This window comes from Saimiri boliviensis, chromosome 7, assembly GCF_048565385.1.
Source record: "Saimiri boliviensis isolate mSaiBol1 chromosome 7, mSaiBol1.pri, whole genome shotgun sequence".
Classification (NCBI taxonomy): domain Eukaryota; kingdom Metazoa; phylum Chordata; class Mammalia; order Primates; family Cebidae; genus Saimiri; species Saimiri boliviensis.
Genome location: NC_133455.1, coordinates 117429479 through 117442554, shown reverse-complemented (window position 1 = coordinate 117442554; position 13076 = coordinate 117429479). Strand labels below are relative to the sequence as shown.

Here is a 13076-nt window from a genome sequence, read left to right as displayed (position 1 = left end):
AACCTATCTATAGCCAAGGAACAGGTGAGGGCCAGCTCATTACATTTCACCTAGACACTTTTTTTTTTTTTAAACCACCACTTGTCAGCAGGAACCACATAGACTCTTTTTAAGAAACACCAGTGCATCTTAAATTCTGCTGATTTTTAAAAATTGAAAATAAAAAAGTCTCACCCCTGTAATCCCAGCACTTTGGATTAGCTTGGTGTCGTGGCAGGTGCCTATAATTTCAGCTACTCAGGAGGCTGAGGCAGGAGAAACAATTGAACTCAGGAGGCAGAGATTGCAGAGAGCCAAGATCACGCCGTTGCACTCTAGCCTGGGAAAGAAAGTGAGACTCCATCTCAAAAAATAAAAAAGGAAAAAGAATGGCCAGATTGTCTTAGAACTTTGACTTCCACCACGGCCGTGGTCAGGAGGCCCTTCAAGGCCTGGATGGGTTTGGCCCCTCGTGTTCTCTAGGGAGACATTGAAATGTCAAGGAAAGAGTGACAGACAGACGTGCGGTTAGAGGCCCCGAGTTTGAATACCAGCTCTGTCACATTCCAACTTGGGCAGGTCACATAACTTTTGAGTCCCAGTTTGCTCATTTATAAAAGGGATGGTAATAAATACATCACAGAATTGTTGAGAGGATAAAGGAGATAATGCATGTAAAATTGCTGAACAACTGGAGTTATTATTTGTAGCTCTTGTTAACTAGGGCATGAAAATGCATACCAGTCTTGTCTGTAAACCCTTTATTGTTTAAATAAAAACATTTTTTAAATGTGCTGGCTGGTCATCGATTTGAAATAATGGAGATCTGGGAACCAGAGGAAAAAAAAATCCCTAGTTATCACAGGCAAAGAAGAGTTTCAGCTTGGCCAGGTTATGTGCCCTGGAGAGGAGAGATGAGGGAAAACAGGCTGTGGCCAGGGAAATGGCCTCGTGAGTTTCTGGGAGAAAGAGGAAGGCAGTCCCTACCCTTGCTGTCCTGCTGTATAGGAGAGGGCTGGGCAGCTGAAAGTCTCTGCTTGAATTGCAGAGTACAGAAAATGCCATCTGTCATTTCTGTCTTTGGCATTTTTTAGACATGCTAGCAACAGCACCTGCTCATTTTCTTGTATATAACTCAAAAATGGGAGGTAAATGTTCTAGACACAGCCTAGATGGGACACAAATGTGAGGAAAACATTGCATTGACTGCATTTTTCAAGGCTTCATCAGCCACTCAGATGAAGGAAGGATAAAAACAAGAGAAAGAGCAAGAGAAATTAGGCAACTCTGTATGCTTTTTTTCCCCTAAAAATTCTGATTAAAATCCAACCACAGAAGACTTCCCAGCAAGTTCCAGTATATGGCATGCTTTCCATAGCAGATCTGGCTAGTGGTTACTTGGAGGAAGGTAACATGACAACCTATACAATATTAAACTCATAGTAAATGTTGCTCAGTGAAGGAAATAGACATCTCCAAGATAGGTAACATGGGGATTTCATTTGGAACTGAAGCCCTAGTTACAAAAATTCAATAAGGAGAAAAAGAAAACAAAATAGGCTGGGCGCGGTGGCTCACACCTGTAATCCCAGTACTTCGAGAGGCTGAGGCGGGCAGATCATGAGGTCAGGAGTTCGAGACCAACCTGATCAACATGGTGAAACCCTGTCTCTACTAAAAATACAAAAATTAGCCATGTGGTGGCTCGTGCCTATAAACCCAGCTACTCAGGAAGCTGAGGCAGGGGAAACGCTTGAACCCAGGAGGTAGAGGTTGCAGTGAGCCGAACATGCCACTGCACTCTAGCCTGAGTGACAAAGTGAGACTGCCTCAAAAAGAACAAAAGGCAAAACCAAAAACCAAAAAACTAGATTGAATCCATTAATCAAAGACTGTGTTTATGGCTTAGGTTTATGTTTTTGAACCTAACAGTAAGTAAGTGGTAAGAAAGCATTTTCTTTTTTATGTGTGTAACTAATATATTAATAGTAAAATAACTGTTGACTATAGTTCAAAGCAAACACTTTTTCTAAAACATGAAGCAAGTAAAATAAAACCCACGAAAACTATAATAAACGAATGCATTTTGCAAAATAAACCATTTCCCTTGGAAAGTTGAGGAAAACAAATACGTAAATAGCTTCTGTTTTTATAGTTAAAGCTTTTTAATCTCTGGCGCATAACAACTGAAAGAATTCTGAGAAATTAGACAAAAGTATTTGGTGGATTTGAGTTAATGGGCCAAGCAAGCTTTTTTTCCTTGGCTTCTCTGTCAAATGACTCATAGATTGAGTCTTTGGTAATAGTTTTGGCCATGGAAGGGATTTCTGAAATGCCAACGTAGTTTTTTTTGGCCATCCTTGAACTGGTTGTGATAGTATAGGCATTGCTTCGGTAACATTTCATAGAGGACATGCAAAAAGTCTCTTTCATCCCTCTCCTAAAATTGGCATTATAAATGGAATACAGAGTAGGTTTAGAGGCTGAAGAACTAAAGGATATCCATGTGATCGCTGTGAAGACAAGGGAACTTTTCTTATAGTCTTGTTCATGGGGGTGCCATAGCTGAGCCACGTGAAAAGGCAGCCAGGAGAGCAAAAACAACAGATTTAAAATGAGGAACATCTTGATGGTTTTCACTTTTGTCCGTGGGACGATGTTCATTGTCCTCCTCACTGTTCGGCCATCTGTGCCTATTCTCCAAATATATTTTATGACCTTTTGATAAAATAAAATTATGAGGGCAGATGGAATCACAAAGGCCACCAAGAAGTGGATGACAGTATAGGCAGTACCTTCCCAAGAGGAAGGGAGGAAGTAGTTACAATGGCTGTCCCAGCTGGAGCCATAGAAAAAGAGCACAGGGGTCACAAAGGCTGCATCAAAGATCCACGATGCTGCGATCATTTTCTTGGCTTTTTCTCTGGACACCTTGAAGCTCAGAGGATAGACGATGGTGTAGAACCGGTCTATGCAGATGGAGAGGAGAACATAGATCTGGACACCTGGAGTGAGATACTGAAAATATCGCACAACCTTGCACATGGCACTACCAAGCGTCCACCTTCCAGTGGTGAACTGGAGCAGGACGAAAGGCATGCTGGCAACGCTGATGAGAAGGTCAGCACATGCCATGGAGACCACAAAGTAGTTGGTGGTAGACTGAGTCCTCCTACTCCTATGGATGACCAAACAAACCAGGGAATTGCCAAAGATAGAAAACAACCACAGAGTCCCAAAGAAGATGCTGGCTGTGGCCACTTCTCCAGGTTTCAGTCCATGGTGAAGGTCTGTTCGGTTGCTCATCCAGCTGTGCTCCTCGCTTAATCCCATCAGGTACTGGCTTGGCAGAGGTGTGGCTGTTTCAGTGCAGCTGCGGTTTTGGAGGGGCACCAGAAGTGTAGAAATAACCAAAGGTGGCTTGCTGTTATCCATTCTGGGAGCAAAAACCATATTCACTTTTTTTCTCTTAATTCTGGATGGGGAAAAGAAGAATGTTAAAATAGTGTCCTACAGATTGGTTATGTTTACTAAGGCTAACGATCTTATTTGACATGTAGAATGGTTGTCATTTGTCTATGAGGACGACTTGTGCCTTGGCAGGAAAACATAACTACTATCCAGAAAAAGTTCTGGCCCCCATTTTGTTTTCATTTTAGGAGCTGTTTCAGTAGATCCCAGCCCAGGCTCCCTCTGGTCTCACCTTCTCTTGACCCTTAGCCATACCAAGCCCCACTCATACACATATCCTTGTTCCCTTCACTCATCAGGGATCACAGAGGGTTAGGGAGCTCAGATCTGGCTCATGGTAAGGGTGTTACCACCAACTGAAGATCTGCTGGAATTCTGGGCAAGTATGTGAGAAGTTCCTCAGTGTCATGAGGCTGCAAGAGAGGACAACGTGGGCAGATGGAAACACACAGATTTTGACTATGGACATAGCTAACAGCAGTCTGTGACTGTAGACTGGCTAGCTATTGGGAAGAGTGCTGTCCTTACTTAGTGTAGATTCTCCATTACAGAAGAATATGGTAACACATGGAGCAATCAACGCTGATGCATGAGCCAGAAACAGCTCCTAATTTAATGACATCTGAAATAGCTTGCTTTTTCCACAAGATAATTACATCACTAATAGCTTGCCACCTACCAGTGACATACAGTTTGATGCTATTCTGTTGTTATTGTTTCATAAAATAATATACTGACTGAAGAACATACAAGATGTCCTCTAAGAAATATAACTAGATTACAAGAGACCTTATGGCAGAGAAGTGATTAAAAACAAACAAACAAAAAATGTAACTGTTAGCTAAGCACAGTGGTGCACGCCTGTAAGTCCCAGCTATTCAGAAGGCTGAAGCAGGAGGATACTTAGTTTGAGAAGTTTGAATCCAGGCTGGGCAACATAACAAGACCCTATCTCTAAAAAAAAAGTAAGTGTTAAAATTATTAAGCACTTTTTCAAAGCTTATCGTTCTCAGATATAAAAGAATATTTTAAAGTTTAGCCTTTATTTTATACTTTTTGTATTATTCAGTGAGGAAAAAATGTTACACTTTTTAAATAGGCAAAAAGATTAAATAGTTGTGGGTCATTCAATTAAAACTGAGATGATTTTGCTCACAGATTACGAAGGATTAATTTGATTGGAATCCAGGAAACAAAAAGAGAAACAGTAGCAATTTAATCCATAATAACCATAACAATTATGGTTATTAAAGTAAGATATAAGGATAAAAATTAATATTTAGAAAAATTTGCCCACTAAAAGTAAAAGCCCATGTGGGGTTACAGCTGCCATTTTGCTAAGATTCCATCTAGCCTGTGGCAAAAGGGTGTGTGGCTCCAGCAGCAGGCTTTTCTAGTAGTTACTATTTCTCTCTTGGTGGGCTCCTGTGTTTGCACCTCACAAAGGAACATTTCTCAAGTGACAGTCAGGAGTAAAGACTAGTTCATGGCTGGGCGCGGTGGCTAACGCTTGTAATCCCAGCACTTTGGTAGGCTGAGGCGGGTGGATCACAAGGTCAGCAATTTGAGACCAGCCTGGCCAACACAGTGAAAGCCCATCTCTACTAAAAATACAAAAATTAGCTGGGCGTGGTGGTGGGCGCCTGTAATTCCAGCTACTGGGGAGGCTGAGGCAAGAGAATCACTTGAACCTGGGAGGTAGAGGTTGCAGTGAGCTGAGATCACGCCACCGCACCCCAGTCTGGGCTACAGAGCTAGACTCCATTTCAAGAAAAAAAGAATAGTTCATAATAAAAGAACAGTTCTTAATGACTCATTTTTTCTTTTTATTTTCTTCTTCTTTTTTTTTTTTTTTGAGACACAATCTCGATCTGTCGCCCAGGCTACAGTGCAGTGGCATGATCTCGGATCAGTGTAACTTCCACCTCCCAGGTTCAAGAGATTCTTGTGTCTCAGCCTCCTGAGTAGGTAGGATTATAAGTGTGCGCCACCATGCCTGGTTAATTTTTGTATTTTTAGTAGAGGTAGGGTTTCACCATTTTGCCCAGGCTGGTCTCAAACTCCTGACCTCAAGTGATTTGCCCAACTTGTCCTCCCAAAGTGCTGGGATTACAGGCATGAGCAACCGCGCTGGGCCCTCATTTTTTCTTTGAAGGATTTTTATACTAATTTGTGGTAGAGAAAGAAACGTTAATATATATCATCTTCACCAAAAAGCTACATTCAATACAAGTCTGGTGCTCCAGACAATATACTCAATGCCTGTTCTGTATTATCTTTAGGCTTTTTTGTCCATGAGGCAACCTTACTTAAGGGAGCTTAAGTAAGATAATTAAAATTTAAAAAAAATTAAAAAAAAATTTTTTTTTTTTGCTACCACACAGAAACCTGAAATAATTAAACTTTTTGATTACTAAAATATCTTTAAGCATGCTGGAAAAACGATAGCCAATTGTAAGAATAGCAACCATACTTTCTGTGTAAGAAATCAGGATATAAGATCTAAAATTAGCAGTGTTCTAAAAAATCTGGACTGCATGACCTTCATACATACAAGATTGAAGTCATCTTTTCACCTTCACATGTGCAAAAGCTATGAAAAATTTTAAAAACCTTTTGTTTTTAAGACTTAAAGTTTAAAAATAAACTAAAGCAGACAATTTCCCCAGACAGTAAACTGTTCTACCTTTTCTGGGATGCCTGTGGCCTGAATAAAACAGGAGTCACACAGGCACTTTTCCTTAGTTATGGACATAATTGAAAACCCGTGAACTTCCTTCTGTTTCTTTCTTCCTCTAACGACAAAAATCTGCAAATGAAGCTCAAGCTCACTGCTTTAACTAAAGCCCGGGGAAGCCCCCTTCCAGCTCTTCCTCCAGTTGCTTTACACCCATGAGTCTGTCTGCCCATTTCCCCAGCCGGACTACTTGGAAGCAGAGGATCCCAATGCTCCGAAACAGGACAAGGGAGCCCGAGGCATTCCTGAGTCTAGGTTTCCTCTGCTGGTGGCACGACTTCTCACTCCACCTAAAACTGCTGCAGTTCTGTTTATTCATTCCGTAAATCAAGAAACCAGGTAAGAGACACTAAGTAAGAGAAAAATAGGGACCCAGTTTGGCCTGGGTAAGGGAAAGAAAAGGAAAGGTTTCACAAAAGAGACAAAGTTTGAGCTGGGAGCCTAGAGGATGAATAGGACTTCTTCAGAAAGACAAGTGAATAAAACATTCCAGGGGAATGTTTCCATGTAGATTGAATTTTGGGGTCATTTTTCGGGTTGATCTTTTTGGGGCCCTTTCCCCTCAGAAACATAGTTTCCTTCAGACCGTACCTCCCAGAGTACATAGTTTCTAAATGCCCTACAATCAAACTGACCTCAATGTTTCCCATGGTTACAATGAGAGGCTATATTTTCTGCATTCATGGGCAGAAATGCGGTCAGACAGTGGATAAGAACATTAGCATATCCAGAATGGTTGCAGTACCCTTGTTCATACAGCATTTTCCAAGTTTATTTTGCTCTAGGTTAGCAATACAGTACATTCGAGTCTCCCAGGGAGCTTTAAAAAATATTGATGCCTGGGTTCCAGCTCAATTAATTAAGTTAATTGAACCCTTCAATTAACTTAATTGCTCTGGAGTGCAGCCTGGGTATCAGATGTTTCAAAGTTCCCCAGGTGATCCTGATATGTAGTCAAGATTAATAATCTCTGCTTTAGAAATACTTCCATCTGGCCAGGTGTGGTGGCTCGTGCCTGTAATCCCAGCACTTCGGGAGGTGAGTAGATCAGGAGGTCAAGAGATCAAGACCATCCTGGCCAACACGGTGAAACCCCATCTCTACAAAAAATACAAAAATTAGCTGGGTGTGGTGGTGCATGCCGATAGTCCCAGCTACTGAGGAGGCTGAGGCAGGAGAATCTCTTCAACCCAAGAGGTGGTGGTTGCGTTGAGCCAAGATGATGCCACTGCACTCTAGCCTGGCAACAGAGTGAGCCCTAGTATCAATCAATCAATCAATAAATACTTCCATGTTTCTGTCTTTTCCACTGGGACTCCAGTAGGGAAAGGTGATGTTACTCTTTTTCTCCATGCTCTACAGCAGGTGTCCCCAAACTTTTTACACAGGAGGCCAGTTCACTGTCCCTCAGACCATTGGAGGGCCGCCACATACTGTGCTCCTCTCACTGACCACCAATGAAAGAGGTGCCCCTTCCTGAAGTGCGGCGGGGGGCCAGATAAATGGCCTCAGGGGCCCGTGGGCTGTAGTTTGGGGACGCCTGCTCTACAGCTTCCACTGGAATTCTTCACATTAATCATTGCTTATTAGATGTTTACTAAATTGGATCTGTAAGGACAGAGAACTGAAATAAATCGCTCTTACTCTATGCGCCTCAGCTAGGAGAATTAAATGCAGATAGAAAACCACTGTATATTCTCAGAGAGCTGAAACACTGGGGACCATGGTGATAGGGAAAACATGACTCCTGATAAAAGCAGGGCAGGTGAAAATGCAGCTACCCAGGTGGACTGCTGTATGAAACAGACATCTCATTTAAGGGAAAGCGAAGGTAATTTAGGTTTCTTCAGACAGGTTCTTGCACTTTCCTCCCAGAAAAAAGGTCTACCATATTATAACTAAATTCTAGGGTCCCAAAGTAAAGTTTCAGAAAGGCTTCCCCTGCTTATCATCAAGAGGGTGTTTCTGAAATATAAGATCTGGTTAATTAGTAATTCTGTTCAGAACCATCCATATGCAGTCATTTTAGGAGTGACAAGAAAGGCTTCGTCACCTCTTTCCTGTTCAACCTATTTCTTCCCAGCCAGTTCTGAGACTAACATTTAACATACTCCCTTAGTTGAGGTATTGAAGGCCCTAATTTACCTCTGTCTATATATGATCTAAAAGAGAAATTGTTCATTTATCCCATTATCTATTTCTCATCCATCCAGGCTTTAAGATGAATACCTGAATGGTGAAAATAGTAGATGGGTTGTCATAGTGCAGAACTAGGGGCTAGGCATGGTGGCTCATGCCTGTAACCCTAGCACTTTGGAAGGCCCAGGCGGGTGGATCACCTGAGGTCAGGAGTTCAAGACCAGCCTGGCCAACATGGCAAAACCTCAACTCTACTAAAAATACAAAAATTAGCTGGGTGTGGTGGTATACACCTGTAGTCCCAGCTACTCAGGAGGCTGAAGCAGGAGAATCACTTGAACCTCAGAGTCAGAGGTTGCAGTGAGCCAAGATCATGCCACTGCACTCCAGCCTGGGCGAGAGTGAGACTCTGCATCTTGGGGAAAAAAAAGAACTGGGGACTGGCTGGGCAGACCCTGTAATGATAGGCTCCTGGGGCATCTGGGAGGAGATGTGCCCTATCACTTTGCTTTGTAATTTTTATTTTGCATGTTTGTCTCCCCATTAGGTTATGAGTTCCTTGAGGATAGGGACTATATCTTTACCTCTATATCCCTGGGGCACATAGCTGTTGAAAAGGTTTAATGAGGCCGGGTGCAGTGATCCCAGCACTTTGGGAAGCCGAGGCAGGTGGATCACGAGGTCAGGAGTTGAAGACCAGCCTGGCCAAGATGGTGAAACCCCGTCTCTACTAAAAATACAAAAATTAGCCAGGCACAGTGGTGGGTGCCTGTAATCCCAGCTACTTGGGAGGATGAGGCAGGAGAATCACTTGAACCCAGGAGGTGGAGATTGCAGTGAGCAGAGATTGTACCACTGCACTCCAGCCTGGGTGACAAAGCAAGACTCTGTCTCAAAAAAAAAAAAAAAAAAAAAAAAAAGGTTTAATGAATATATGAATGGGTGGATATGTTAGTAAAAATTATCCAATACTTGAAGGCAAAAAAGGACACATCCTTTAAGGTCACGCTGGGACATTCTTACTTGGGCCTCCCTAAGGATTATTTAATTCTCTGGGAGAATGTACCTGTGCTTGACTTTGCTATTTACTGTTTGACTAGTGCCCAGACACTGTGAAAATATGTATATGTCAACTCGTAGACTTCTGCCTAGCAGAACAAAATAATCCCAAAGGTTACGGACTTACTGGACTTACTGCCTGTAGGACCTTAGCCAGTTTTGTGTTTACCTAGCAATCTTATGCTGAAATTCTTTTTAAAAAATGCCTATAAAGATGCAATTCTTCAAATGCTCTTGGAACCAGCTTTGTTTTCTCGTTGATTCCTTCGGTATTACCATAATAAATCTTTAACATATGTTCAGCCGAGTGCAGTGGCTCACACCTGTATCCCAGCACTTTGGGAGGCTGAGGCAGGCAGATCACGAGGTTTAATGTAATTTTGTAATTTTTATTTTGCGTGTTTGTCTCCCCCAGCAAGAGATGGAGACCATTCTGGCCAACATGGTGAAACCCCGTCTCTAAGAAAAATACAAAAATTAGCTGGGCATGGTGATGCATGCCTGTAGTCTCAGCTACTCAGGAGGCTGAGGCAGAAGAATCTCTTGAACCTGGGAGGTGGAGGTTGCAGTGAGCTGAGATCACGCCACTGCACTCCATTTCAAAGAAAAAAAAAAAGAGGTCATCCAATCTTTGTATAAGTCATGATTCTTTTTGAAAATCATACTTTGTTGGATGGAATGGATAGACGAATGAATTTTTAAGTCTTCTAGATTTAAAAACACCCTAACAACTAATGTTTTCTCCTCTTGAGATTAAAAAGATTCACAAACATTCTCACAAGGTAGCAAGACCATTTTTATTTCTTGAGATTTGTTTAAAAATGTAATGTCAAACAAGAATTTTTATCATGTTGATTTGTTACATGATTTGGTTGGGAAAAAAACACAACAGAAACATTTTCTGTAGAATGGGAAGTATCTGCTGGACCCACATGGATACATATGACTATTTACTAATGAGCAGTAAGATTACAATCATGGCTGGGTATGGTGGCTCAAGCCTGTAATCCCAGCACTTTGGGAGGCTGAGGCGGGTGGATCACAAGATCAAGAGATCGAGACCATCCTGGTCAACATGGTGAAACCCCGTCTCTACTAAAAAAATACAAAAAATTAGCTGGGCATGGTGGCACATGCCTGTAATCCCAGCTACTCAGGAGGCTGAGGCAGGAGAATTGCCTGAACCCAGGAGGCGGAGGTTTCGGTGAGCCGAGATCGCGCCATTGTACTCCAGCCTGGGTAACAAGAGCGAAACTCCGTCTCAAAAAAAAAAAAAAAAAAAGTTACAATCATGACAGTAGTTACAGCATTAATACTAATAAAAGAGTTAGTACCTATTTTTGTGCTTACTATGTACCAAGTACTTTATATGTGTAACCCTTCAAAGTAGGTAAAATTACTGACCCTGTTTTACAAATGAAAAAAAACGGAAGTTCTCCCCCAAAGTCATATAGTTGGAAACTGGTCACTCCAAAGCCCTTGCTCCTAACTACCATCAGGGCTTCCTGACCAGTGAGAGACCACAAAGGGCTGGATCTGGATTTAAAGAGTCAAATTGGCTGGACATGGGTAAGTCTTTCTTGGCTCTTTATTCAAACAGAGGAATACAAAGTTATTCCCCATAGCCTCTTGCCTACCCACAGATACATCTGTTCAATATGCTAGCTCAGAAATATGTGACACAGTGAACAGTTTAAAAAAATGATCACTCCTACAATGTACTGCATGGAAGTTCAGCATCAGAAGTGCAGTGGACATGCTGGCCTAGAGAAATAGCCTTTCTTCAGAATAAAGAATGTGAGAGTATTGGAATTTCAACCTAACACGTAATTAACTGTTGTCCTTTAAACAGAGTGAAAGCAGAATTCTAGACTTCAGTTTGAATTGAAGTGAGGAAAAAGTCTGATCAATTGTATTATACCAGAGGGAGGGAGAATGGGGTGGGATAACGTGGGGAGAAATGTCAGGTATAGGTGATGGGGGTATGGAGGCAGCAAACCACCTTGCCATGAATGTACCTATGTAACAATCTTGCATGATCTGCACATGTACCCCAGAATCTAAAGTACAATAAAAATTTTAATTGTTTAAATTCAGAAAATACCATGGTATAGAGATTTTATCTTAAACCTTTCATTGTTGTGTGGGCTTGATTTGCTTATATGTGAAAATGAAAAATGTCTGTAAAAGTAGTGGGCTGAGACTGGCTTGTGGAGGGACCCCTGAGCCAACTGTATATACATTTCTTCCCAACTCCAGGCTCAAAGCCATCATGTTGGTATCATGAATCAGTCACAGTAGGAGTATTTATACCAGAGAAACTGACAAACACCAAAAATTGAAGTTTGTTTTGTTTTGTTTTGTTTTTCCCTCTGCAGAGCCAGTTTCTAAACATTTATTTGCACACCACTTCTAGTAGGGCGGGGCTTACAGGGCAACCTATCCCAAGTCCTGAACTTACATTGCTGAACTTACAAATGGCTCAGGAGGCCACACAAGCTCTTCTGAAGCTTCCTAAGTGGCTATCTTGCTGTGTGGCCCTGAGATAAGACTCTGTGTGTGTGTGTGAGTGTGTGTGTGTGTGTGTGTGCGTGCATTATAGAGACAAGGTCTTGCTATGTTGCCCTGGTGTGTGTGTATTTGTGTGTGTATATTTGTCTGTGTGTGTGTGTGTGTGTGTGTGTGTTTTAAAGAGATGAGGGCTTGCTATGTTGCCCTGGTGTGTGTGTATTTGTGTGTGTATGTGTGTGTATGTGTTTTATAGAGATGAGGGCTTGCTATGTTGCCCAGGCTGGTCTTGAACTCCTGGGCTCAAGCAATCCTCCTGCCTTGGCCTCGCAAAGTGCTGGGATTATAGGCATGAACCACCATGCCCAGCTAAGACAAGACTCTGGTATGAACATTAAGTGATTTATAAAACTATATAAGGCAGCTGGACGTGGTGGCTCATGCCTGTAATCCCAGCACTTTGAGAGGCCAAGGCAGGAGATCCAGGAGATCCAGACCAGCCTGGCTAACATGGTGAAACCCTGTCTGTACAGGGTGAGGAGATCCAGACCAGCCTGGCCAACATGGTGAAACCCTGTCTGTACTAAAAAAAATACAAAAATTAGCTGAGTACAGTGGCACGTGCCTGTAGTCCCAGCTATTCAGAAGACTGAGGCAGGAGAATCACTTGAACCTGGGAGGTGGAGGCTGCAGTGAGTCGAGATTGCATCAATGCACTCCAGCCCGGCAACAGAATGAGACCCCAGCTCAAAATAAATAAATAAATAAATAACTACATAAGGCTAGGTAGCCACCAGCATGACTGTGGTGGGGCAACAGGAAAACCAGAAAGCGTGAGACACGTTCTTATAATGTCAACTCAGATGAGGTTGCTAGATAAAATACAGGATGCCCAGCTAAATGCGAATTCCAGATAAATAACAAATAATTTTTTAGTAAAAATATGTCCCATGCAATATTTTACTGGTGTCCTGTATTTTTATTTGTTAAATCTGGCAAACCTACACCAAGAATGCAATCTTCTGCTAAAAAAAACTATGTTTTAAATCTCACAGTGTAGGCATACTGCAAAGCAGATATGTAGGTAGGCTTTGAAGTCAGTTGCATCCTATTCCTGTCACTCACTCACTAGCTAGGTGACCTTGGGCGAGTTATATAACCCTCTTGATCTCCAGTTTTCTTA

General features: G+C 42.1%; 1 protein-coding gene across 1 annotated transcript in view; it reads right to left on the bottom strand.

The window, feature by feature from the left end:
- Window positions 1-1864: 1864 nt before the first annotated feature.
- GPR19 (G protein-coupled receptor 19) overlaps window positions 1865-13076 on the bottom strand; it is a 28378-nt gene continuing 17166 nt past the window's right edge. The window contains exon 2 of the mRNA XM_003934527.3: window positions 1865-3454. Coding sequence (XP_003934576.1) covers window positions 2185-3432 — 1248 coding nt within the window. The 5' untranslated portion in view covers window positions 3433-3454 and the 3' untranslated portion in view covers window positions 1865-2184. The remainder of the gene's footprint in view (window positions 3455-13076) is intronic.